Source organism: Chrysemys picta, chromosome 9 (assembly GCF_011386835.1).
Source record: "Chrysemys picta bellii isolate R12L10 chromosome 9, ASM1138683v2, whole genome shotgun sequence".
Lineage (NCBI taxonomy): Eukaryota > Metazoa > Chordata > Testudines > Emydidae > Chrysemys > Chrysemys picta.
Genome location: NC_088799.1, coordinates 60,257,296 through 60,284,797, shown reverse-complemented (window position 1 = coordinate 60,284,797; position 27,502 = coordinate 60,257,296). Strand labels below are relative to the sequence as shown.

The window sequence follows — 27,502 nt, the reverse complement described above, 5'->3', positions numbered from 1 at the left end:
CTTTGACTTTAAATTAAGGAAATTACATTAGCCTGTAATTCCAAAGCTACAGCAGCCAGCCAGGAACGGTTAGCTGTGTGAGAGGGTATGTCTACACTACGGGATTAATCCGAATTTATATAATTCGAATTTGAAAAACAGGTTGTATAAAGTCGAAATGTATGCGGCCACACTAAGCACATTAATTCGGTGGTGTGCGTCCAAGTACCGGGGCTAGCGTCGATTTCTGCAGCGTTGCACTGTGGGTAGCTATCCCATAGCTATCCCATAGTTCCCGCAGTCTCCCGCGCCCATTGGAATTGTGGGTTAAGATCCCAGTGCCTGATGGGACAAAAAACATCGTCGCAAGTGGTTCTGGGTACAGCCTCACCTCCTCCCTCCCTCCTCCCTCCCTCCCTCCCTGCATGAAAGCAACGGACGGCAGACAACCATTTTCGCGCCTTTTTTCCTGGGTGGGTGAACACTGCAGACTCCATACCACGGCAAGCATGGAGCCCGCTGAGCTCAAGACAGCAGTCATGAACATTGTAAACACCTCGCGCGTTCTCGTGGAGTTTATGCTCAGCCAGGACCAGAAAAACGAGGCGAGGAGGCAGCGGCGGCGGCAGCGCAGCGACAAGCATGAGGAGGACATTGACATGGACACGGATACAGAATTCTGTGAAACCACGGGCCCCGGTGCTTTGGAGATCATGTTGTTAATGGGGCAGATTCTATCCATGGAACGCCGATTCTGGGCAAGGGAAACAAGCACAGACTGGTGGGACCGCATAGTGTTGCAGGTGTGGGACGATTCCCAGTGGCTGCGGAACTTTTGCATGCATAAGGGCACTTTCATGGAACTTTGTGACTTGCTGTCCCCTGCCCTGAAACGCCAGAATACCAAGATGAGAGCAGCCCTCACAGTTGAGAAGCGCGTGGCGATAGCCCTGTGGAAGCTTGCAACGCCAGACAGCTACCGGTCAGTCGGGAATCAATTTGGAGTGGGCAAATCTACTGTGGGGGCTGCTGTGATGCAAGTAGCCAAAGCAATCACTCAGGTGCTGCTACGAAAGTTAGTGACTCTGGGAAATGTGCAGGCTATAGTGGATGGTTTTGCTGCAATGGGATTCCCTAACTGTGGTGGGGCGATAGACGGAACCCATATCCCTATCTTGGCACCGGAGCACCAAGCCACCGAGTACATAAACCGCAAGGGGTACTTTTCAATGGTGCTGCAAGCACTTGTGGATCACAAGGGACGTTTCACCAACATCAACGCGGGCTGGGCGGGAAGGGTTCATGACGCTCACGTCTTCAGGAACACTACTCTGTTTAAAGGGCTGCAGCAAGGGACTTACTTTCCGGACCAGAAAATAACCGTTGGGGATGTTGAAATGCCAATAGTTATTCTTGGGGACCCAGCCTACCCCTTAATGCCATGGCTCATGAAGCCGTACACAGGCAGCCTGGACAGGAGTCAGGAGCTGTTTAACTACAGGCTAAGCAAGTGCAGAATGGTGGTAGAATGTGCATTTGGCCGTTTAAAAGGTCGCTGGCGATCATTATTGACTCGCTCTGACCTCAGCCAAAGAAATCTCCCCATTGTTATTTCTGCTTGCTGTGTGCTCCACAATCTCTGTGAAAGTAAGGGGGAGACCTTTATGGCGGGGTGGGAGGCTGAGGCAAATCGCCTGGCTGCTGATTACGCGCAGCCAGACACCAGGGCGATTAGAAGAGCACACCAGGAAGCGCTGTGCATCAGAGAAGCTTTAAAAACCAGTTTCATGACTGGCCAGGCTACAGTGTGAAATATCTGTTTGTTTCTCCTTCATGAAAACCCGCCCCCTTTATTGACTGATTTTCTGTAAGGAACCCACCCTCCCCCTTCCCCCAGCTTTCTTTCAAACCAAATAAAGTCACTATCATTTAAAAATCATTTATTCTTTATTAATAGATTAGAAAAAGAGGGAGGGAACCCAGGTGGTATTTGGGAGGAGGATTGCTGGGAAGGAAAAAGCCACTAAGAAAAGGTTAAAAAAATGACAGCCTTTTGCTTGGGCTGTCTACTGGGGTGGAATGGGAAGGTGTACGGAGCCTCCCCCCCCCCCGGCGTTCTTACACGTCTGGGTGAGGAGGATACGGAACATGGGGATGGGGGAGGGTGGAACAGGGGCTGAAGCGGCAGTCTGTTTTCCAGCAGCCATTCCTGAAGCTCCACCAGACGCCGGAGCATGTCTGTTTGCTCACGCAGCAGCCCCAGCGTTGCATCCTGCCTCCTCTGATCTTCCTGCCGCCACCTCTCATCTCGAGCGTCTCTCCTCTCCTCACGTTGGTCCCTCCTGTCCTCACGTTGGTCCCTTCTGTCCTCACGTTGGTCCCTCCTGTCCTCACGTTCACTGGCTTCTTTCCTATACTTTGAAACTGTTTCCTTCCACTCATTCAGATGAGCTCTGTCACTGCGGCTGGATTCCATAATTTCAGAAAACATCTCGTCTCGCGTTCTCTTCTTACGACGCCTTATCTGTGATAACCTTCGGGATGGAGGAGGGAGGCTTGAGGAATTTGCAGCTGCTGTAGGGAGGGGAAAAAAGAGAGAATTGTTTAAAAAGATACATTTTGCAGAACAATGCTTATACTCTTTCACGGTGACCAACACTATTCACATTACATAGCACATGTGATTTCTGTGCAAGGTCGCATTTTGCCTCTTAATGCTGAGTGCCTGTGGCTTTGCTGCTAGAGATCACAGATCTGGGCAACAGAATTCGGCTTGCATGCGGCCATGGTAAGCCATTGTCTTACAGCTTCTGCGCCCTCCTTTCCCACATACCAAGCATAGCCTGTAGAGTGCTGCGGTTTTTCTGTTAACATTCAGCAGCAGCAGAAAACAAACTAACCACACCCCCCCTCCCGCCATGAATTCTCTGGGATGATCGCTGTACCCCTCCCCCCCACCGCGTGGCTGGTATCAGGGAAGATCCCTGCAGGCACCAAACTAACCGCCCCCCCCCCCCGCCGCCGCCCCCCTCCCGCCATGAATTCTCTGGGATGATCACGGTACCCCTCCACCCACCGCGTGGCTGGTAACAGGGAAGATCCCTGCTAGCCAAACGCGAAAAACTCAGGGCCAATTTCCCATCTGCGCTTGGCTAACTGCAGGGAAGGAATTATTTTCCGCCACAGGCAAACAGCCCAGTAGGAACGGCCACCTCTGTCCCCTTAATTAAGTTCCCGTATTTCAACCAGGTTACCAGGAGTGATATCACTCTCCTGAGGATTACACAACAAGATAAAGAACGGATGTTGCTTGAATGCCAGCAAACACCGGGACCATACGCTGCCAGGCTTTGTCAGGCAATGATACCAGATTACTTGCTGCAAGCATGGCGTGGTCAAGTGTCCTACCATGGAGGACGGAATAAGGATGCACTGCCCAGAAACCTTGTGGCAAGGCTTTTGGAGTACCTCCAGGAGAGCTTCATGGAGATGTCCCTGGAGGATTTCCGCTCCATCCCCAGACACGTTAACAGACTTTTCCAGTAGCTGAACTGACCGCGAATGCATCCCAAGTCCTCAGGGCAAAGTAATCATTAAAAACCGTTTGCTTTTAAAACAAGTTTTATATTTTAAAAGGTAAACTCACCTGAGGTCCCTTCCATGGGGTCAGAGTCTTGGGTACTGGCTTGGGAGGCTTGGGAGGGTACTTCAGTCAGGGTGAGAAAAAGATCCTGGCTGTTGGGGAGAACGGAGTGCTGTGTGCTCTCTGCAAGCTCATCCTCCTCCTCCTCCTCCTCCTCCTCCTCTCCCCCATCGGCAGAATCCTCAGGCGTCGCTGATGAGACTATCCCCGACCCAGAATCCACGATCACAGGTGGGGTAGTGGTGGCAGCCCCCCCTAGAATTGCATGAAGCTCGGCGTAGAAGCGGCATGTCCGCGGCTCTGACCCGGAGCGACCGTTTGCCTCCTTTGTTTTTTGATAGGCTTGTCTGAGCTCCTTGACTTTCACGCGACACTGATCAGAGTCCCTATTGTGGCCTCTCTCCATCATGCCCTTGGAGATTTTTTCAAAAGTTTTTGCATTTCGTCTTTTAGAACGAAGTTCTGCAAGCACTGAATCCTCTCCCCATACAGCGATCAGATCCAGTACCTCCCTCACGGTCCATGCTGGTGCTCTTTTTCGATTATCAGCCTGCATGGTTACCTGTGCTGATGAGCTATCTGTGGTCACCTGTGCTCTCCACGCTGGGCAAACAGGAAATGAAATTCAAATGTTCGCGGGGCTTTTCCTGTCTACCTGGCCAGTGCATCCGAGTTTAGATTGCTGTCCAGAGCGGTCACAATGATGCACTGTGGGATAGCTCCCGGAGGCCAATACCATCGAATTGCGGCCACACTATCCCTAATTCGAAATGTTGAAATAGATTTTGGCGCTACTCTGCTCGTCGGGGTGGAGTACAGAAATCGATTTAAAGGGCCCTTTACATCGAAATAAATAGCGTCGTTGTGTGGACGGTTGCAGGGTAAATTCGAATTAAAGCTGATAAATCCAAATTAAAGTCGTAGTGTAGACCAGGCCGGAGGGAGGAGGAGGAAGCAGTCTCTTTCCCTGAGGGAGAGAAACAAAGAGGCACCTGTCTGCACTAGCCTGACAGGAATTTAAGAAGTTTGAGCTTGACTGGGGCAAATGGGGTTCTAATCTACACCTCTACCCCGATATAACGCGACCCGATATAACACGAATTCGGATATAACGCGGTAAAGCAGTGCTCCGGGAGAGCGGGGCTGAGCACTCCAGCGGATCAAAGCAAGTTCGATATAACACGGTTTCACCTATAACGCGGTAAGATTTTTTGGCTCCCGAGGACAGCGTTATATTGGGGTAGAGGTGTAGTTTGTGAACGGACCGTACCATCTTAGAATAACCATGTTCTAGCCGAGCTGGGAACTTAGGCTGGCGCATGGTTTTTGAATCCTGCTTGAATACTCTGTGGTCTCATCCAAATTATCTGGCAAATCAAGTTAGGTGTGCATCTGGCCACGACTAAGTCGATGCTGTGTTTAGACATCTCTCTGTAAGCTAGGGTGCAAGAGAGAGAGAGAAACATATAAACGTATGTTACTCCATGTAAACTGGATCATTGGTTGTTTACATGTTGAAAGAATTTGACATCTTTTGGGTCAGAATTAAGATTGGTCTTGGAATAGATAGGACAGTGGTCCCCAAACTTTTCATGGTCACACACACCCTTACCCTTGGCAGTACTCCACCCCAGAAAGCCAGGAGTGGGGCCACAGCTCGTTGGGGGGAGGGGCGGACAGATGTAAGGGGGCCACAGCTGGGGGCACATCTGTGGCATAGGTGCTGGAACAATTTGTATAGTGGGGGTGCTGAGTGCCATTGAACAAATCTGTAAACCCTGTATATGATGGAAACCACTTCAAGCCAGGGGATGCTGCTGCACCCCTAGCACCCCTACTTCCAGCACCTAGGGTCTGGGGCAGGGAACAGAGCCATGGCTGGGCTGCAGTCAAAGGGCAAGGCTGGGGGCAGAGCTGGAGCTGGGCCTGCAGGCGGTGCCAGAGCGGAGCTGGGTAGTGCTCCCTCCCTGTCCCCTGTGGCAGCTGGCCCAAGCCCCCCCCCCCATCCCCTCAAAATGTTCCTCCATGCCCCCATAGGGAGATACACCCCACAGTTTGGGGACCTCTGAGGTAGGATGAACTTTGAGAGCAAATAATGTCATTAAGCAAATGTCTGACCTGTTAGTGTCAGAGAACAGTCATATAAAATTACCTTTATTCTAATTTCCTTCCTGTCCAGGCTGAGATACTTTTAAAATGGTAATAAACTTGTTACAGACTTAGTATAAGGGTCATAGTAACCACAGCTGCAACCTTAACAATATATGCTAACTCATTTTTTTGTGTGGGAAAGACATGGAAAGAGATTTCAATTTAGCCTCATAGCATTATCAGTAAATTATAAATTAAGCAGTGATCTTCTCAGTAACTCTCACAGTAGAAGTGAAAAGATTTTCAAAAGTCCATAGGCAAAAAAGTCCATATTTCATGCAAGTTCTTAGTAATTCATTTCACCATTCACATAAGAACACTAGAACGGGCAGCAGCTTCTCTGTGTAGGAAAAAAAACATGCTGGCCCAGTTCTAACTTCTTCCACACAATCGTGTGAGCACACTGAAGTCTGTGGATCTATCCAAGTGTAACTGACCATGGAATTTGGCCCGTATATAGTATGTACTTCGTGAACCGCCAATATAAAAGGTTACAAAACAAACGCATGTCTCTGGTATTTAGGGAATGCCAATCACCAGAACATCTAGGCACTGACAAAGGAAAACATTGTGCTAAGCTGTCTGATCTCTGCAAAAGGAGACACAGAACAGATGGAAAGAGTGCTGATTGGTATGAAGTGATTAATGCAAGGGGGGGGGAAATAAACCTCCTTTTGGAAAGCTATTTTCTCTGCCACAAATCATGAATGGGAGCATTCTGAAAGAGCTCTGTACCAAATACCCTTCCCAATATAAATCGCTCACACACAAGCACTTTGTAAAATAACCTTGGCGCTCTTCCCCTCCTGCAGTTATAGTTCTAGAGCAGAGGTTTGCAACCTTATTTCATTTGCAGACCCCTAAAAAATCTGAAATGAAGGTGCGGATGCCTTGGAAATCTTAGACAGTCTCTGGATTCCAAGGGGTCTGTGGATCACAGGTTGCAAACCATTGTTCTGTGGTAATGACAACCTTTCGCAGACCCCTTAGACATAGTCTGCAGACCCCCATGGGGCCCACAGATTGACCCACTGTTTAGGGGTATCAAACTAGCAATCAGCACCAAACAGCTACAGTGTACAGTAACATGTGTGGCATGAAAGGACAGGATTCTGCACGTTAGGCTCCACAGAGAGAATCAATAGTGAGAGTTTCAACTAATCTGACTTTTTAATTGGCAGGGATTTCATTCCATTGATAGTGCACTGCTATTCCAGGCATTTGTTTCATCTAGGTCAAGGCATTACTTTCACTCTTAATCTGCATTAATTTTTAATTTGATCTGTAATGCTAATTTTTAGTAAGTGACTAACTCAGGAATTTTTGCATTACCGCTACCATAAACCAGATTGTATTCAATTTTCCATCCATCTCTGAACACAAAGAACACAGTGAAAAGATAAGCAATAAAGTCAAACTACCTTTTTCCCTTCAATAGAAGCCAGGGTTTCAGAAACGATGCATCATCGTCCTCTTGCCTCTGGAGACATTGGCTAACTCCGGTAACAAATACAAATGAGTTAGCTGGTCTCATGTTATTAACTAGTAGACCCAAGCGCACCACACAGCTGGGCATGACTAGCAGTCTCAGGCCAAGATAAAATCAAGATTGAAACAGCACAGAGTATTGTGGGTCATCCTCAAGAGACGCTGGCAGAGCTGTGTTTGGGGGAAGCTTGCCAAGAGGCTGTCCAGTGGATCTGCCTTACATTATTAACGCCTCACTTCCAAGTACCAAATTCATTACAAGGCGTTGCACAAAACACAGAGGCAAACTCAGGGTGGATTGTACAGTTTCACACTGCTAATACCGAAACTCTCTCAGATAGATAACTGCCTGGGAACTGAACAGCGGAAGCCCTCTGATGGGAGTGCTATTGCTGCTTTCATCCAAAGACGCAGCTTTACATATAGTCATCCTCTCAGACCGCCACACAAATTTCTCTCAGCTAAATGCACACTGTCCAGTTGCCAATTGATTTGCAGAGGGCGACTGCTCCAGACAAACATAATCAGCTTGCCAGTTGAATTCTAAACCAGCAGCATTACAGTTCCCTGCCATAAAAGCCTATGTGACCGTGCATGCGCAATCTCTTAAAGCTCCAGGTTAGCAGGCAAGATTGGAACAGACACACACAATCCAGGAAAGGTAAATATGACGCGAATTCCATTTTGTCTAAAGAAGGAGAAAGGAAAAGCACTTCCCCCCTCTACCCATTGCTGTTTTAGATGAATATGTAGAAGGCAAAGGTAAGCACTCTTAATGGTTGAAGTGCTGTGCCTTGTCACTGTAAAATCAGATATGAATATTTCAGTGGGTCTCTCACCATTTAAGGTCACACTGCAACAGAATTCTCTGAAATTGATCATTCTTAGAAACTTTTAACAAACCAAACAGCAGAGGCCCAAAAGGTGTGACCAAAAAATGTAGTGAGTTTAGAATTGTGTTTTTCCTGTTGTGATTAAGATACAGCATGGATTTAACATGGGCAAAGGCTAACTCATCAAAACTAAACACAAACCCGTTTGAAATTCAGCATCCTAAGGATTTTGCCATAACTTGTTAATGTCATCAGACACAGCTGAACAGAGCTAGTCTCAGCTGAGCCCATTTTTTATAGAAAGTGCCCTAGTTATACACAGCACTCTAAACCTCATTATTAGAACAGACTAAGAAAATATCCTCTCACTATTCAATTCCAGGCAGATTTCCAAACCCTCTATCTCTTACATATAAGATCTGAAACACTGGGGGAGAGGGGCTAACAAATTCACAGCAATTAACAGAGAGATGCCTTAATAAAGAAGAGCTACAGTCATATTCTGCAATGCAATTCGTTATGAAAAAGGAATCTGTTGTTTTTTGGTGTGTGTGTGCGCACGCGCACACGTGTGTGAGAGAGAAAGAGACTCTTCTGCTTGCAGCCGTAGGGTATTTACTCTGCCTCATCAGAGCGCGTGGCCTGGGCTACATGTGACCTCTGGCCGCTGCACTTTCCCAACCAGTAGAGTTCACAAAGAGAAATGCTTCTGCTGGGTAGTTACATGTGCACAATCTCCTTGCCTGGGAGGAGATGGCATTTAAGAACCCCTGGAGTAACTCGTATGGGGCACGACAAGGTGGGAGAGGTAATTTTTTTTATTGGACTAACTTCTGTCGGTGACAGAGACAAGCTTTCGAGCTACACAGAGCTCCTCTTCAGGTCTAGGGTCTACTTCCTATGTGGAATGGCATTACTGGCTGTTGCTTTGTCACTAAGTTTCTCTACATGAGTGCCCAATGTTTAATGTATTTTAACACAGTTTGATTCAATAACCCCACTTTGCAACTTATTCCATATTTGCAGCTGAGTGATACGGGGTCTACGCAGCTTTGCTGTTTACTCAGTCTTCTGATTTTAGCATTGTATCTTCTTCATATTTGGTTGTTGTTACATGTCCAGTGTTTCCAGCTATATCAGGAGCTGTATGAGCAGATGTATAAGTATAATGCTTGAGCTGCCCACACTCGATTACATAGTACTTCTATCCGCAAGTGATGGTTTCTGAGTCTCTCATCCACGAACAGTTTGTCGTTGTACTTCGCCGGCCTGTTGCCGTGCTTCAGAACATTTCCCTTGGACCGCTTCATAGTCGTCTTGTCTCCAGTAGAAAAGTGCTAAACTCCTTCTGCAGTATACTTCTGAAACCTAAAATCACCCTGGACGTCCTGCAGGATACTTAATCAGGCAGTAATATCGGGGAGGCCACAATTGAACCCTAAATTCTAACCAGTGCCATATGTATTGTACTAAACATCTTCCCCTTCTTTTGATGCATTATCTCACCCTTAGTTAATATAGCCTAGTCCTTAGTTTGCCTTCTTTAATCACAGCCCCATGCTAGACTGACAGGCAAGGATTTCTGCAGTCCCAGTATAACTGCCACATCCCCTTCCAGGCCAGCATGCTGCATGCCTATCACATTAAGCACATGCTCTCTATTTGCACTCACACAACCCTCCATCTGGTTGCAATGACACTATCTGTTGTCCCTCCAGTTCTGCTACAAGCAACAAATTCTGGCATCATCCACTTTCCTATTCTCACCCACCCAGCAAACCACTACCACAGGTCTCTCCATCTCTCATAGCTACAATTCTATGAGAGCCTCAGTACACTTACTGTGACCAGCCACTCTCTCTCATGAGCCACTTTTCTATCCAAGGAGCTATTTTGCCCTCATTTACTCATCTCTGCCTTTCAGCCAGTAGCCTTTGATGTAGAACCTATTCCAAAGTCCTTGAAAAAATGGAAGTGTATGGACCCATTGAGTTTCCCTTGGCAAGAGCTCCCAGCAGAACTCCTAGCTGACCATCATGCTGTTCACAATATTAGCTCCACAAACCTTGCCAAACTTTTAACATTGCTCATCACAGCTCATGGCCTATTTGTTTATTTAGAAAGTCACATCATCCACCCCCTGAGCAAATACAGACTGTGGTTAACAGCAAGAGAAGCGAGAGGAAAGTCTCTGCACCTTCTAACAGAGGGCAAAAGCATCTGCCATAGACAAGAGGGCAGCTTTGGTCAAACTCAGATGCCTTGAAGGGGCCAAGTCCCGCCCTCTAGCACAATGAGAACTGACAGTGTTGTTTGAATCAGAAGCATCAATATGAAATAGCAAAGCTGGCAATGGATATATTTCAAAGCATCTGAAACAGAATGTAGGAAAGATGCCTAGTTTTAAATGTATTTATTCTCAAACAGGTGCACGGAATTACGTGTAAATCCCTAGGCATCACACAGCAGGCTAAACTAAGAATAACAGTGACTAATCGATTGTTTTATTATGCTCGGTGTTTACATCATTGATGCTACTTGCTGCTTCAGTGGCAGATTATGCCTCCTGCCCTGGACAGCACAGAGATGGAGCTGCCTTCAAAAAGGGCCAGCCCGTGGCACAATGTGGCATTAAAAAGAAAACAGGTACAGGACAATCTCCTGATGGTGCAGATGTGTGAGCAGTGTGAAAACTCCTCTGTACCAAGCAAATCAGCACAGCTGTCAGACAGGCAGCACTTCCATTGTGTATTGTATTAAATACCAGGTGGCAGGTTCAGAAATTCCAGGCTGCGATATGAACTTTTCCATTTTAACAAAGGAAGAACTATTCAGCCTCAAAAGGAAGACTCCAAAACAGGAGCACAACTGTTTATATGGTCTAAAAAAAGAACAGCCACACAGCTGCTCATTGGGACAGCAACGTAAATTTGAACTTCTTCAGGCTCTGCTGAAAAGTCAGAGGAGGTTCCTGAGTCAAGTTTATAAAAGTTCAGGAAAACTGCTCATGCTTAGTGCTACTGATTTCTTCCTCCCGCCCTGTAGATAACCTAGTGGAGCTAATGATGCATGACCTGACAAGGGACACAACATCTCCAAAAGGATCAAAGATGGTTCTAAAAACCCTATCTGAGCAGGATCTGGTTGGGAAAGGTCAGCACAACTTCTCTAAAGGAGAATCGTACCTCTCCAACCTACCAGAATTCTGACAGGTTTCAGAGTGGTAGCCGTGTTAGTCTGTATCAGCAAAAACAACGAGGAGTCCTTGTGGCACCTTAGAGACTAACAAATTTATTTGGGCATAAGTTTTCAGGGACTAAAAACCACTTCATCAGATGCATAGAGTGAAAAATACAGTAACCAGTATATATATCACAGCACATGAAAAGATGGGAGTTACCTTACCAAGTGGGGGGTCAGTGCTAACAAGACCAATTCCATTAAGGTGGAAGTGGGCTATTCTCAACAGTTGACAAGAAAGGGTGAATATCAAGACAGGGAAAATTACTTTTGTAGTACTAACAAGGCCAATGCAATCAAGGTGGACGTCGCCCATTTCCAACATTTGACAAGAAGGTCTGAGTATCCGCAGGGGGAAAATTACTTTTTGTAGTGACCCATCCACTCCTAGTCTTTATTCAGGCCTAATTTGATGGTGTCCAGTTTGCAAATTAATTCCAGTTCTGCAGTTTCTCATTGAAGTCTGTTTTTGAAGTTTTTTTGTTGAAGAATTGCCACTTTTAAGTCTGATTTCTGAGGGAGTCAACAAACTAATGGATAAAGGAGAACAGGTAGCAGAACGTATCTGAATGTTCAAAAAGCCACTGATAACGTTCTCCGTGAGAGACTGTTAAAGGAACTAAGTAGGCATGAGTGTAAAGTGACAGTGACCCCCTCATAATTTGTCCCCCACACTTTAAAATCCAACAGTTTCACCAAGTACAAAAATCTCTTGGGTCTTCTGTTAAAACTTGTAAGCTACTGTCTGTAGAAACCATTAATTATATCTATCCTGTGAAAGATACTTTATTACTATGTAAAACTTACAAACAAGTTAACTGACTTTGTTCTTGAAGTAATTGATACAATGTAAACAAACACTATAAGCCATTAAGTGATTTTCACTTCATTCAAGGGCTCCTAGGACAGACCCCCACCCTCTGTGATTAAAGGGCCGGGAGTCTCAAATGAATTAGCACACACCCTGAAAGTGGTGGAAACAGTAAATTAAAATATGGTTAAGGTATGGAATGTATGCTGATGAATGCTTAATATACATGAATAAATAAATTTGTTAGTCTCGAAGGTGCCACAAGTACTCCTGTTCTTTTTGCGGATACAGACTAACACGACTGCTGCTCTGAAACCTATACATGAATGGTTAGGAAGGTGCCAGCCTAGAAAGGGAGTATCCATCCGCCGAAGAATGTGTCGAGTAGGACCACCAGACAACCCCCTGAGGGTAAACTGGGATCCACCCCATCACCTGGAAGAATGAGAAACACAAACTTTGGACAGTGTGGAGCCACCAGGAATGTGCCACTTTGGACAGAAATGTGCCATCTGCTGATTGAGTCAGCAACAGCAGGATAAAACAGTTCCCATAGACTAACATAGAAATTAATTCCTATAAGAATGGACTCTAAAGACTGATGACTTTAAGTCTCTGGTTCTGCTGCCAACCTCCAGGAGCATCAGGTGCACCTGACATAGACTCGGCTCCATCCTCATGACCAAAATACCTGGCCAGTAACTTGGCATGAGCAACTTCTAGGCTGGTAACTATAACACCTATACAGAACTTAATCAAATAATTGTGTAAATAAATCTCTCTCTCTCTCTCTCTCTCTCTCTCTCTCTCTCTATCTATATATATATATCTGTGTGTGTGTGTATAAAAAATAAGTAGTCAAACAATGTTGTTTACTTTTATCTTTTGCTTTAGCAGTATATTTACAATAAATGTGGCATCTTTGCCTTATCCCTCTTAATAAGATCCTGCTGGTTTTTATTCTATTGGTATAACATGAGGAGAGTGACAATGTACTGCCATAGATTGGACATGGGTTAAGAGTAGAGCTGGTAAAAAAATTGGGAGATTTTCTGCAGAAATTTTGAATTTTTGGCTGATATTCAAATGCTAAAAAAATTGGCCAAAATGTCACCTCTTTTGATTTGGAAATGCTGCCATGGTGCCTCATGCTTTCATTTTTCCATAGGCTTGACTCTCCAGCGCATCATAGGGGATAAAGTAAGATCATAGTCTCCCCTCCTGAAGAGAGGAAATGGTGCATCATGGGAGTTCCTGGGTGCATCACTGGAGTCGTAATCCAGCTGGTGAGCCTGGCCCATAGAAGAGAATGGGGATTCGAGGCACCAAACTACAACTTCCATGAGGCACCAGGGCAACATTTGGAAATCAAAATCTCTCATTTTTTAGGCAAAATATTTTGGTTTCAGGCATTCCATTTTTCAGCAAAATAACAAGTTTTCCAGGGAAAGCAGACACTTTTCTACAAGAAATAGTTTTGTCAAACCCAGTTGTCTGTCAGAGACTGTTTGATGTGAAATTTTTGATCAGCCCTAGTTAAGAGATAGAAAACAGATAAGTGAAATGGGTCAGTGTTTAGTATGCAAGGATGTTAAAGATATCCATGCTAAGATGGGTTCAATTTAATATATTTATTGGTGATTTGGAAGAAGGGGTGAGAAAGGAGGTAACAATTTCCAGGTGATGTAGAATTGTGTCATCAGAGAAAGGATTGTGAGAAACTTCAGAAAGGCCTAATGAAACTAAATGACTGGAGATTACAGCAGCAGCTTACATTAATGAAAGGCAAGTGCAAGGCAATGCATAACGGAAGGAACTATCTCTGCTCCTATACTTATATTCATCAATACGTTTTAAATGAACTGCAACCACACACAAGAAAGACATGGGCATCATTGGGGACAGCTCAATGAAAACACTGGCCCCACCCACCTAACTATGAATACTATGTTCAGTTCTAGTCACCACATCGTTGAAAGGATGACACAGAAATAGAAATGATCCACAGAAAGGCAAATAAAGTGATTAGGTGCATGAAAAGACTTGATATGGGCAGTGATTAAAAAGATTGTGACTTTTTTTCAGTAGAAGACTAAATAGAAGTTCCTTGATAGAGGCATGTAAACAATTAGAAGCATAGGGCATGCCTATTAACACAAGACAAAGGGAACATACCAATGAAATTAAAAGACAACAAGTTTAAAACTGGGGAAAAAATATTTTCACACAATGCATAATTAATTTGCTGAACTCAATGCCACCAGATACACCTCTAACCATGATATAACGCTGTCCTCGGGAGCCAAAAAATCTTACCGCGTTATAGGTAAAACTGTATTATATCGAACTTGCTTTGATCCGCCAGAGCGCGCAGCCCCGCTTTACCGCGTTATATTCGAATTCATGTTATATTGGGTCACGTTATATCGGGGTAGAGGTGTATTGCTAAGGCAAAGAACATAATGTGATGCAGAAGAGGACTGTGCATTTCTGTGAATAGTAAAAATATTCAGCTATATGAGCTCAGCTAGGCATTCAGATGGATGTCAACTCTCAGGCTTCAGAGAATAAACCAACCACTAACTGCCTGGGATTAGGAATAAATTTCTATCATGCCCAGGTCATCCCAGAATTGTCCAGTACAACATTACTTGGACCTTTTCTGAAGCAGCTGGTACAGGTCTCCATCAGAGACAGAATACTGGGTTATGTGGGCCACTGGTTTGATCAGGTGTGGGAATCCTACCTTCCTCATAAGATGCAGGAAGGAAAAAAAGTATATAGAGCATTGATCAAAGGGAATAAAAGGAAGAGCAAGCAGGAAATAAATCCTTCTGTACTTTGCTTTGGATGTCCTCTCTAACTAAGCACCTTATCAAGGACCCTAAATCAAGGAAGAGGAAAGCAGCATCTCCCACAAGAATACCAGTAGCTGCACATCTACAAGCAGAATGGACAGAGGAGAGGAGACCCCAACCTTCTATCTTCCTACCTAGACAATCCACCTGCAAAGTTACACTCCTTGTGTATAAATTAGAGCTGGTCAGGATTCTGTTTTATTATTTTTCTGCAAAAAAATGTAATGAAAAAGGAAATGTTTCCCTTTCTGTGAATTTTTTTCTACAAAATATTTCAGGTTTTTCATACAAAAAATTAAAAATCAAAACTTTTTTTGTATTTTGGCAACCAAAACATTTTGGCTAGGCAGGCAAGCATTTTGGTTTTACTGAAAATTTTGGCCTAAGAAAGTTTGGCCAAAAAAGTAAAATTTTTCATTTTCTGTGAAAAAAATTGAAATATTTAATCAAAAATGACCATTTCCTGATGAAATTTCAGGTTTGATTAATATGCTATTTTTTTTTTTGGTTGAAAAAAGTTCCAAACAAAACATTTCAAACAGTTCCAGTTTAAATCCATATTAAAGGAAGAAACTCAGGTGAATGTGACACTAATGATTTGAAAAGGAAACAATCAAAATGCCAAAGAAAAGGTTTGCATAGCAACACCAACTCTGTCATGCTGCACATCCAAGAGATTTCCTGGAAAACCCCATAACGTAGGTGCAACTGGCTGAGTTACTACCATTACTACCAGACCCTTCTTTCTCCCACACTCCAGAATATGTCAATTTGTAACAATGAAACTAAACAGACAGTTTACATGAAGACAAAACAGATGATGGAAAGTTACAGAAAAATAACCGGGAGAGAGGATTGAAAACATTGACTTCTCTTCTGACATCACCACATTCTTATAGTGCCACCGTGTGCACCGCTCATAGACGCAAAGGCCAGAAGTGATCATTGTGATCCTCTAGTTTGACCTCCTACAGATATCAGGCCTCAAAACCTCACCCTCCCACTCCTGTCATAGGCCCATAACCTCTGGCTGAGTTACTGACATCCTCAAATCTTTATTTAAAAAGACTTCAAATTACAGAGAATCCACCATTTACTCTAGTTAAAACCAGCAAGTGACCTGTGCCACCTGCTACAGAGGGAGGCGAAAACCCGCCAATCTGACCTGGGGGAAAATTCCTTCCCAACCCCAAATATGGCAATCAGTTTGACCCCGGGCATATGGGGCCCACCAGCCAGACACCTGGGAAAGAATTCTCTGTAGTAACTTGGAGCCCTCGCCCCTCTAAAGTCCCATCTCCAGCCATTGAAGATATGGGCCATGTGCCATTGTAGGCAATCTCGTATCATCCCCTCCATTAACTTATCAAGCTCAATCTTGAAGCCAGTTAGGGGTTTTTGCCCCCATTATTCCCTTGGGATGCTACTCCAGAACATCACTCCTCTAATGGTCAGAAACCGTCATCTAATTTCAAGCCTAAACTTACTGATGACCAATTTATATCCATTTGTTCTAGTGTCAATGTTAACCGTTAAATAACTCCTCTCCCTCCCTGGTATTTGTTCCTCGGATGTATTAATGCAGAGCAATCATATCACCCCTCAGCTTTTGTTTGGTTAGGCTAAATAAGTCAAGCTCCTTAAGTCTCCTCTCGTAAGATAGGTTCTCCGTTTCTCTGATCATCCTAGTAGCCATTCTCTGCACCTTTTCCAGTTTGAATTCATCTTTCTTAAACATGGGAGACCAGAATTGCACACAGTATTCCAGATGAGGTCTCACTAGTGCCTTGTATAATGATACTGACACTTCCCTGTCTCTACTGGAAATACCTTGCCAGATGCATTCTAGGATTGGATTAGCCTTTTTCACAGCCACATCATATTGGCAGCTCAGTCATCCTGTGATCAAGCAATATACCCAGATCTTTCTCCTCCTTTGTCGCTGCTAACTGATACATCCCCAGCTTATAGCAAAAATTCTTATTGTTAGTCCCTAAGTCCCATGCACTTCGCACTATTAAATTTCATTCAATTTCTATTACTCCAGTTTTCAAGATCATTCAGATCTTCTTGTGTGATAGTCTGGTCCTCCTCCATATTAGCAATACCTCCCAACTTTGTGTCATCCACAAATTTTATTAGCACACTCCCACTTTTTGTCCCAAGGTCATTAATGAAAATGGTAAATAAGATTAGACCTGAGACAGATCCTTGAGGATCTCTACAAGTAACCTCCCTCCAGCCTGACAGCATGATCTGTTGTAGTCTCCTCTTTTACAGGTTCTTACCCACCTTTTAGGGTGACCAGACGTCCCGATTTTATCGGGACTGTCCCGATATTTCCTTGTTTGTCCCACGTCCCGACCAATGTTAGGTGTGGACACTGGACAAACAAGCAAATACTCCGGAGCCCGGAAGTGCTCGCGCCCCCCCCCCCCCGACTCCACCCCCTTCTTCCCCCATTGGCTCCCTCCCTGAATCCCCGCCTCTTCCCCAGACTCGCCATTCCTCCTCCCTCCGGCGCTTGTGGAGGGAGGCCTGGGAGACGCAGGGGAAGCGCGGGGCCAGGGTCAGTGAGAGTCCAGCCTGGCCCCGAGCGCAGGCAGGACTCAGTCAGGCGGTAGGGAGAGTAGAGGGGCGGCCCGCGGGGCCAGGTGGCGGCTGTTCTCCCCCCCCGGGCAGCAGGACTCGGGAGCAGCCGCTGCTGCAGCTCCCACTGCCGTGGGGGGAGGAAGCGGCCGATGGCCAAGCTCCGCGGCTGCAGCTCTGGCGCCCGGGCTCGAACCCCCCGAGCCTGGGCCTGTTGCGGGGACCCAGCAGCGCGCACACTGCGCCCAGCCCCTGGCCAGTCGCGTCTGGGCTGCTGCCCAGCTGGTGCTATCCCGGGGCAGAGGCATCGGCAGCCCAGCCCCGTTCATTCCCCTGCAGGACCTGAGTGGGACTGGGGGGCTGGGGCCTGCTGCCCCCACTCCGGGGCCGCCGCGGGATAGCACCAGCTGGGCAGCAGCCCAGACGCAACTGGCCAGGGGCTGGGCGCAGCGCGCGCGCTGCTGGGTCCCCGCAGCAGGCCCAGGCTCGGGGGGTTCGGGCCCGGGCGCCAGAGCCACAGCCACCGAGCTTGGCCATCGGCCGCTTTTCTCCCCGGTGGCAGTGGGAGCTGCAGCAGCGGCTGCTCCCAAGTCCCACTGCCCAGGGGGGGAGAACAGCCGCCGCCTGGCCCCGTGGGCCGCCCACCTTCTCTCCCTACCGCCCAACTGAGTCCTGCCTGCACACGGGGCCAGGCCGGACTCTCACTCACCCCGGCCCCGCGCTTCCCCTGCGTCTCCCGGGCCTCCCTCCAGCACTTGTGGAGGAAGGGGGGGGGGGGGGGCGTTTGGTTTTTTTTGCCCTGCCCCCTCCCGCCATGCTCCCCCCTCACCCCCCCCCGCGTCCCGATATTTGACTTGGGTGATCTGGTCACCCTACCACCTTTCCAGTCTCATATTAATCCCCATTTAACTAATAATTTCCCACATGAAATTGTATCAGTTGCTTTACTGAGATCCAGGTAGATTAGATCTACTGCATTTCCTTTGTCTAGAAAATAGGTTATCTTCTCAGAGGAAGAGATCAGGTTTCTGGCACAATCTACCTTTTGTAAAATCATGTTGTTGCCTCCCCCACTCCCTTACTGTTTACCTCTATGTCCTTAATCACTCTCTCTTTCAAATTTTGTTCTAAGACCTTGCTCAGAATTGAGGTCAAGCTAGCAGACCTGCAGTTTCCCAGAACACTTTTTTCCCTTTCTTAAATATAGATACCTTAGCAATTCTCCAGTCATAGGATATGACCCCCAAGTTTTTGGATTCATTAAAAATCCTTGCTATTAGGTTTGCAATTTCATGTGCCAGTTCCTTTAATATTCTTGGATGGCGATTATCCAGGACCCCTGATTAAACTGTTTGGGTTTGGCTTCCACTTTGGATGTGGTAGTTTCTACTTCCATATCCTTGTTCTCATTAGCCATCCTGCCACTGTCCCCCGGCTCCTCATTGCCCTTATTAAAAACTGAGACAAAATATTTGTTTAGATGTTGGGCCATGCCTAGATTATCTTTAATCCCCATCCCATCCTCAGTGTCTAGCGGTCCCACTTCTTTCCTTGTTTTCTTTATCTGGCTAAAGTACCTTTTACTATTGGTTTTAATTTCCTTTGCAAAGGCTAACTCTGCTTTAATTTTGACAGTCCTCCCTTTTTCCCTACACTTTCTGACCTGCAAGAGGTAGCTTTCCTTGCTGATCCATCCCATCTTCCATTCCTTGCTTTCTCTTAATCACCTGTTGAGGTGCTTCTTCACCAACTTAGTCTGCCATCCTTCTCTATGAATTTTTTCCCTTTGCTTGGGATGCAAGCTTCAGATAATTTCTGCAATTTTGACAAAGTAATTCCAGGCCTCCTTCACATTCAGATCCTTGAGTTCTTCAGCGCACTCCACTTCTCTAACTAATTCCCTTTTTTAAAGTTTGCCCTTTTGAAATCAAGGACCCCAATTTGCAGATCTATTGTTATTTATCCTTCCATTTAGTTTAAACTGAATTAGCTCATGATCACTCAAACCAAAGCTGACCTCACAACCAGTTCTTCTATGAGGTTCTCACTACTCACCAATACTAAATCTAAAATGGCATCACCTTTTATTGATTTAGGAATTATTTGGTGAAGAAATACATCAGCTATCACATCCAGGAATGTTTGGACCCTACCATTATTAGTAGCACTTGCCCTCCAATCTATATTTGGGAAATTGAAGTCTCCCGTAATCACACAATTTCCAGTAGTATTTCATTAAAAATATTAAATAGATCTCTATCCATAGCCATATACTGATCCTGGGGGTCAGTAGCAGACCCCAAGTACTATTCCAGGGGAGCCTCTGTTATCCTCCCCCAAAGCAATTGTGACCCAAACAGAACGCTGCATTGAAACACCAATACAAAGAACATCTACAGAATTAGGAAACTACAATATTGGAGAGTACAGGTGCTGACTTTTATTTTTCCCAGAGGGTGCTCCACACCTGCTCCGCCCTGAGGCCCTGCCCCCACTCCGCCCCTTCCCCTGAGGCCTCATCCTCGCTCTGCCTGTTCCCGCCCTGGCTCCGCTCTCACTGCTCTCTGCCCTCCCCTGAGCGCCGTCCGACAGCCGCCAAGCCACTGATCAGCAGTCCCGCCGAACAGATCTGGCTGGTGGGTGCTGAGCACCACTTATTTTTTTTCCATGGGTGCTTGAGCCCTGGCGCACCCACAGAGTCAGTGCCTATGTTGCAGAGGTCACCACTAAACATCACTATTTATCACAGTGGTATCTGAGACACTTTAATAAGAAACCGAAGCAGCATCACCAATGTGGGGTTGCCATTGACAAATGCTGACTGTTTCAATTGCTACCATTTCATTTATTTCTGTTATCCAATAGTCCTTAGACAGTATTTTCACACTATAAATGTGCAAAAATAGTAAATTTAAACAATTTGTGGTTAGTGTTTGTTTCTGTTTATGCAAATTAGTCTGGAGAATAGCCCTCAGTTAGGACAAGAGTTCTGGAAAGTTTCATTGTCCAATCATCAGTCCTTTTATTTAGAAATCTAACCTGTGCATGAAAGAGTGCCTGGCGGTTTTGCTAGAGAGGGAAACATATTTCTTCCTGCCCCCTCACATAACAAAAGTAGGTGAATTGATTTTGCTTAAATGTTTAAAAAAAGAAATCATCTTCAGGCTGAGAATAAGCCTGGAAAATTTCAACTGGAAAGAGAAGTGATGAAAAAGTTATGAGCGTGTGAAAGAGGGTTCGAATGGAAATCTGACTAACTGATTTCTGAAAAGAAAATTAGTTAAAACTATTTTGCAGATTCACATGAAATGCATCGGGGGAGGGGGGAGAGATTTCTAATTTTATATTTTGTATGTAGGTCAAATATCAGCCATTCAGGTTCACTTCAGTTTCAGTGGAGCCACTAGTGCTGCTTAAAAATCAGGCTTCAAAGTACTCCTCAGGGACCGTGGGAAGTATTCCAGGAAGTTTGATCTCTCCAACTTGGAGAGCACAGAACAGTAATTCAGTTCAGATCAAACACATGCTATATACTTGTGTTGGGGGGATGATTACCCATTTCTGCTGCTTCACTGTGGGGGATATTCCGGCTGGAAAACACAGGCTTCCACAGAGAGCAAGGCGGCAACACACCTGAGGCTACTTCCAGGCGTATCTCTGCAGGGACTGGGAGGAGGTGGGGAGGGAGGGAAAAGAAGGCTGATGAAAATGATAAATGGTCCTTATATGGCAGAGACAGCTGAGATGGGAGGATAGGAAGGATGGTGCAGTGGACAGGTCACAGGAGAGCCAATTCCCAGCTCAACCACAGGCCTTGTGCAAGTCACTTAATCTCCCCTGCTGCTTGGTTCTGTACCTATACGATGGGATAACAGCACTTCATGCCTCTGGGGAGCTGTGGTGCTGAAAGCCCCAAATAGGTGCCCAAATAGCCCGGGACAGATGGCTAGATATAGAGCTTTGGCCAACAGGGCCAGGAAAGGGGAGACTGTCTGGTGCACTTCAGTGGTGCTGGGGAGTTTATTGTTGGTACTGCCGGAGGAGGCTATCCCCAGCACAGATCCTGCAATGGCATCGGTTAGCAGGAGACCGACAGAGGAAGGGGGACAGATGTTGTCAGGATTGAGCTGACGGGGCCAATGAGCAGCATGCAGTCGGTACCTGTCAGAAGTAGGAGCTGGGGAAAGGGAAGTTCCCAGGGCACATCACAGCTAGCAGGACAGAACACACCACGCCTGGAAGCATCAGGCCCCAGGACCGTTATCCACAGAAACAGACTCATATGAACTGCATCGTACAAGGCTGGTTAGCTCACCCCGTCTGATCAGGGCTCCTCAGCCACACCGACATCAGCTTCAGTCTCTGCAGTGAGGATGTCTACCCCTCCCATTCTGCCTCCAGCCCAGCCTGGCTAGACCAGGGTAGAGCTCCCGGGGCGGATGGAGCCTCCAGATTCAATGGGTGCACTATATTGTAGCTACAGGCGGCACTAATCGCCTGCAGCAGCACCCTCCACCCCAGCACTGATCTTAGCCCAATGTGGAGGGGGGGGCCCAGGGCTAGCTAGAGAGAGACTGAGCTGTGATCATTTTGCAGTGGTGGCTCTGGGCTTTGTGACCTGGCACACTGGTCACAGCGCCTCTTGGGTTTGGCACCCTTGGTTTCATGATTTCTCCCAGGCCCCTGTGCATTTCCTGCAGTCTAAGCAAGCAACTTGAACCCAGGAATTCTGCCATGGCCTTTGGAGCTCAGCTCCACCACAGTCAGCACTGCTCCTACGGACGGAGTCAGCAGAACTCCTGAAGAGCCAGACATACGGGGAGGGAGAAGGAACCTACCCTGCAATCCGTTTAACCAGCCCTTGCCATCTTCGCAGCAAGTCTAGCTGACAGGTTCATCTGCTCATTTTTCTGCCTCTAATAAAGAGGAGCCGGTGGCTTATTGGAGATTACAGGGGCTGAGCAGAAAGGAAGGCAGTCGAGCAGGGAGATGCAGCCATGCTGCCAGATAGGTTACTGACTTCAGCATTCAGTCAGCTATTCGCTGAGCAGTGTGTGTGTTCTGACCAAGTGCCATTGAGTAACCTTCATTTTCCAGGCCTTATCTCATGGAACAAGAGCCAATCGTGGAGTCACCCCAACAAAGCTTTGGACAAGCCAACCTGGGGATGGCTGGCAGTAATACCCCCACTAGTGCTAGACAGACCAGCCACCCCCAGAGACAAAGAAAGGCAACAGAAGACTTTTGTCCTTACAGGATAAATAAAGGCTGCCAAATCTCTTCAGTGCAGAGAAACTAAGGAACCTGGGCACTGAATAGAGGGGGAATGGGAGTGTGAGTTGAGGCAAAACAGAGAGACAAGGCTCCCATTGGTTAATAAACCAAGAACTTTAATCCAGGGCCTGGCCAATGTAGCGAGAAACCCTGGAGCCCCCCAATGACAAACTGCCTGGGGCCTGAGGGCCAAATCTAACTTGCATAGTCATTACTGTACCACAATTAAATGCACGCCACCATATTCACACCCGGACCGGGATCTGCTGTTTGTGGCAAAGTGCCCCTAGATGATCTGCTTAGTCCAACTCACCCTGCAGTCCCAGATGTAAGACACCGGTCCCATCTAGCAATGGGAGCAAAGCTGGGATTCCAGCTTCAAATATGGAAGGATAGGAGGACATTTCCTCACGTGCAATGCGTGCAGACACAATTCCCATTCAGGGGGATTACACTACATGCCTGCATCAGGGAGGGAACAGATGCACCCCCAAATCACTTCCACTGCAGGGAGTGAATCAGGGGGACAGTACACCTCTAATTTCAATGGCACTTCACCACTGATCTGTGTTGAGTCAGACACACCTCATCTCCAATAATCCTTCATTGCGGAAATTACAGCCAGCCAATAGACATAGCAAGTGTCTGCACGCAGAACCCATTGCTAGGGCAGGGAGAGCAGCAGCTTGGAAGATCCAGAACCTGGGAAATCTGCAGGGACATGCACAGAAGATTTTTCAGTAGGAGAATCTGCGCAGTAAATACTAAGCAAATCCCTGAGATTCCTGGGTCCACTAGCCACAGCCAGCACCAGATCTCATAAGTCCCTGCACCTAGTGCCTAGCCCTAGTACTGGCTTCTCCATTACCTTGAAGCTCCCCCTCCCCACCCACGCCCATTGCCCCGAACCAGCCCTGCACCCTCCGTTACGTGGACATTCTTGGTGCTGCTGCCCAGAATCACCATTGCATTCTCTATTACACACAACTCCCTGTAATTTGGGGCACGGGGAGGCTTGCTCTGTACTTTGTGGGCTCTATGGTTTTGTTAGCATGCCTGAGGACTGAACTCGTGACATGTAGATCAGCAGAAAATGAACAACTTTCCTGCAATCATACAAGCAGGATCTCTCACTCATGTGGTTTGCTTAACCCTCTAGCTGCCAATGGTCTGGAGAGCTCGCCGCTAAAGGATCGTGCAGTTTTCATTAACCTATGGACCTTCTAAAGCCTGGAGGGTTAGTTAGGTGTAAATAAGAGACTGACTAGGACATCTGGAACTGATTTAGCTTTGAAAATACTCCACTGGAAAACCATGGTCCCTACAAGGACGGCTGTCCAACTCCCAGCAAGCAGCAGCCTTCCTCGTGGCACTAGGGCTCTGCCACTGGCCAAAGAGCAACAGTTCACAGCGTTCCACCATTTGACCCATGACACTTCACCATAGAGCTGAGGCCCACTGAAACTGCAGCTCCCAGCATGCAATGCTTCATCAGGCTCCCAGCTGGCACCTGCTCCGTTTCCTGCACAATTCGGCCACCCTTGGTTTCGTGCGAGCCCAGCGAGCTGCGAAGGACCCTCCCCAGCTCACACCACTCGTTTCGGGAAAGCCAGTGACTCTTACCTTGAGCTTCTCAAATCGATCACTCAGCGACGCCACCTGGTGGTCCCGGTGGCGTCCCACCAGTTTGCATAAGGCACAGATCAACTGGTCGTCCGCAACACAGTACATGTTCACTTTTTCGTTCTCGTGCTCCAAACAAGTGAGTCCTCGGAAGTGTGTGTCCGGCACGGGCTCCACCAGGCGGTGGCTGGTGAACGGCTTCTTGTTGGGGTGCGTGGCCCGGAGACAGCGGTCACAGTAGGACACCTCGCAAGTTATGCAGGTCTTCACCGCATCCCGCGGCGGGTCCTGCTCACAGAACTGACACGCTATCCTTTCACTGGACATGGCAGGGCTCTTGCGGTACGTTCTCTCTCGGCGGCTCTCGCTAGGGGAGTTGGGGCCACTCAGAGAAGCCTTTTGGAAGCGATCTATAATGTTCTGCAGGGTCACATTCCGCTTGAGGCCCTCTAGGCCGCGGTGGTTAAGGGAGATGACATACCTGCAGGTAGGGCACTGGAATGCTGTGATGGGCTCTATTGACTCACTGGAGGAGCAGCTGGACACCAGGATGCGATGGGCACAACTGAAGCACAGGCTGTGAGCACACGGCAGCAACAGAGGGTCTTCGAATAACTCCAAGCAGATTGGGCAGGTCAATTCCGACTCCAGTGTTTCCATCTTTAGTTAAAACAATCCTGCTTCAGCATCAAAAACCAGGGAAGCTGGTCAGATACCTACAGGAGAGAACAGGAGAAAGGAGCAGCATGAGAGCAAGCTACTCAATACAAGAGACATCAGGAACTACATTAGCATCAGCAAAAGGAAAAATAGCAGTGACTCCTTCCTGCCAGAAACTAAGACCAGACATTTTCTTGGGGGAAAGAGGGAGGGATGACAGAGAAAAATAAGACATGCAGCCAGTGTGGATCTTAAATGCACCGCATTCACATGAGCATGGCAGGGGATGGTCCAAAACCTTCCATCACATCCTCAAGATCATATTCATGCAAAGCTGAGACATTGACTCACAGAGGAATGGAAAACCTGTCGTATGAAAGGAGACTCGAGGAGCTCGGGTTGTTTAGCCTGACCAAACGAAGGCTGAGGGGGGATATGATTGCTCTCTTTAAATATATCAGAGGGATAAATACCAGGGAGGGAGAGGAATTATTCCAGCTCAGTACTAATGTGGACACGAGAACGAATGGATACAAACTGGCCGTGGGGAAGTTTAGGCTTGAAATTAGACGAAGGTTTCTGACCGTCAGAGGGGTGAAATATTGGAACAGCCTTCCGAGGGAAACAGTGGGGGCGAAGGACCTGTCTGGTTTTAAGATTAAGCTAGATACGTTTATGGAGGGAATGGTTTAATAGGATAACATGATTTTAGTCAAAGGAACAGCGTGCCATGGCAGGTAAATAGTATAATGGCTAATGAGGGTCAGGCTGGAGAATCTTGCCTACGTGCTCGGGGTTTTACTGATCGCCATATTTGGGGTCGGGAAGGAATTTTCCTCCAGGGTAGATTGGCAGAGGCCCTGGAGGTTTTTCGCCTTCCTCCGCAGCATGGGGCAGGGATCGCTAGCTGGAGGATTCTCTGCTAATTGAAGTCTCTAAACCACAGGATTTGGGGACTTCAACAGCAGAGTCAAGGGAAAGGGTAGGGACGGCTTTGTGGCCTGCATCATGCGGGAGGTCAGACCAGATGATCATAATGGTCCCTTCTGACCTTAAAGTCTATGAGTCTATGAGTTTGCAGGAATATTTACAGACAGGAAATGGGGGGGGGGGGGGAGGTTTAAAAAAAAAGCCAACTCTGCTATAAGGCTTTCCCTCTCGCCTGGGAAGGAAGCATGGGACATCAATGCAAAAAGCTAAGGCAAGGAAAACTGCACAATTTCACACTGCAGAAGACAAGAAACAGAGGGGATCATGCCTGTCTTGTGTGCATGAGAATTCTGGTGTACATCAAGGAGGAAAAACAAGCAGCAATGATAAAACCCTAAACATTTACTCTACTGATTAGAAAGCACCTACTTCTTTTCAGTGAAGGATCCCAGGAAAAGCATGGGAAGGGAGAGACTTGGAACCTCTGACCAAGCAAAACAGTCAGGGACTCCAATGTATTGTTCTTTTGCTGTGTGTTTGAACCAGCTCCTCAGTCTTTGGGGTGGGGAAGGGAGGAGAGTGAGTTGATAGTCTCTAAACTTCCATCGCTCTATTTTCTCCAAAGCACTTCAAGGAAGAATGCAGGGGATCCTAAATCATTTCCAGCTGGAGGAAAACAGGGCTATATTTTTACACAGCCTCCTCTGAGGAAGGTTTGAAATGGGCTCTGTTCAGATGCCCGGCTTTAAGCTGCATCACAAAATGCATTTCCGAGCACAGAACAATAAATGGCTCTGATTTCACAGTGCATGAACTCAAATTGCTCTCCACTGCCCTGGGTAAAACGGGCTGCTCCATTTCATTCCTGACAAACTGAGTAGCAGCTCACCCATCCCCCCCAGCCCCAATCCCAACCTTCTCCCACCCCTCAGTCCAGGTCAGCTGCCTTCAACAAAAATGCTTAAAAAGAGGCAATTAGCAGAGTTTAGATGGCAGTAGCTCCTCAGATGGCTGGAAAAAAAGCGTAAGTGATGCGACACTCTCTACAGGTACGTTATCAACAGGCTTGGCAGAAGTTTGTGGGTTTTGATCATTTCAACAGTTAATATTGATGTTTATTTTCAATCCATTTTTTAGTTTTTTTCACAGTTCCTCAACATTATGGGAAGGGGTCACACACAAGCGGAGCAAGACAATAATGATATAATGGCAGTAGACACTGAAAGTCAGAAAGTTAAAGCTCTATAACCATTAAAACCCAATTTAGCATGATCACATGTCAAAATATACAATGGAAACATCCCTAAATGCTCAGAAGTTCTCAAGTGGCATTTTTCTTACTTTTTGATTATTACTGCTGGAAATACTTTTTCCTCAATTTGTGTGTGTACTGTGAAACTGACGTGTACCAACATTCACCATT

General features: G+C 46.7%; 2 protein-coding genes and 1 long non-coding RNA gene across 16 annotated transcripts in view; 1 reads left to right on the top strand and 2 right to left on the bottom strand.

The window, feature by feature from the left end:
- The window catches only part of MID2 (midline 2), a 465,133-nt gene that overhangs the window by 379,845 nt on the left and 57,786 nt on the right, over positions 1-27,502 (bottom strand). For 12 of the 13 annotated variants that reach the window (XR_010590405.1, XR_010590406.1, XM_065557200.1 and 9 more), the window contains one exon: positions 24,490-25,205. Coding sequence is in view for 11 of the 13 variants with exons in the window: in XM_065557200.1 (XP_065413272.1) it covers positions 24,490-25,149 (660 nt within the window). In the remaining 2 variants the exon portion in view is untranslated. Of the gene's footprint in view, positions 1-24,489; positions 25,206-26,508; positions 26,838-27,502 lie in introns of those variants that run through there. The other variant, XM_065557199.1, reaches the window with a different exon arrangement.
- Positions 1,908-7,500, bottom strand: LOC135973522 (SRRM2 protein homolog rsr-2-like). Of its 2 annotated transcripts, none has more exons than XM_065557203.1 (3): positions 7,195-7,500; positions 3,626-5,060; positions 1,908-2,553 (listed from the first exon to the last, which is right to left on the bottom strand). In XM_065557203.1, the coding sequence occupies exons 2-3, from the start codon at positions 4,176-4,178 to the stop codon at positions 2,003-2,005; spliced, it is 1,104 nt and encodes a 367-aa protein (XP_065413275.1). In that variant the 5' UTR covers positions 4,179-5,060; positions 7,195-7,500; the 3' UTR covers positions 1,908-2,002. The 2 variants fall into 2 exon arrangements, with proteins under 2 accessions (XP_065413275.1, XP_065413276.1); XM_065557204.1 differs by having other exon boundaries at positions 3,626-4,628.
- On the top strand, positions 7,785-15,207 carry LOC135973524 (uncharacterized). Its single transcript, XR_010590412.1, has 2 exons — positions 7,785-7,922; positions 13,314-15,207. It is a non-coding gene; the product is annotated as an uncharacterized LOC135973524 (long non-coding RNA).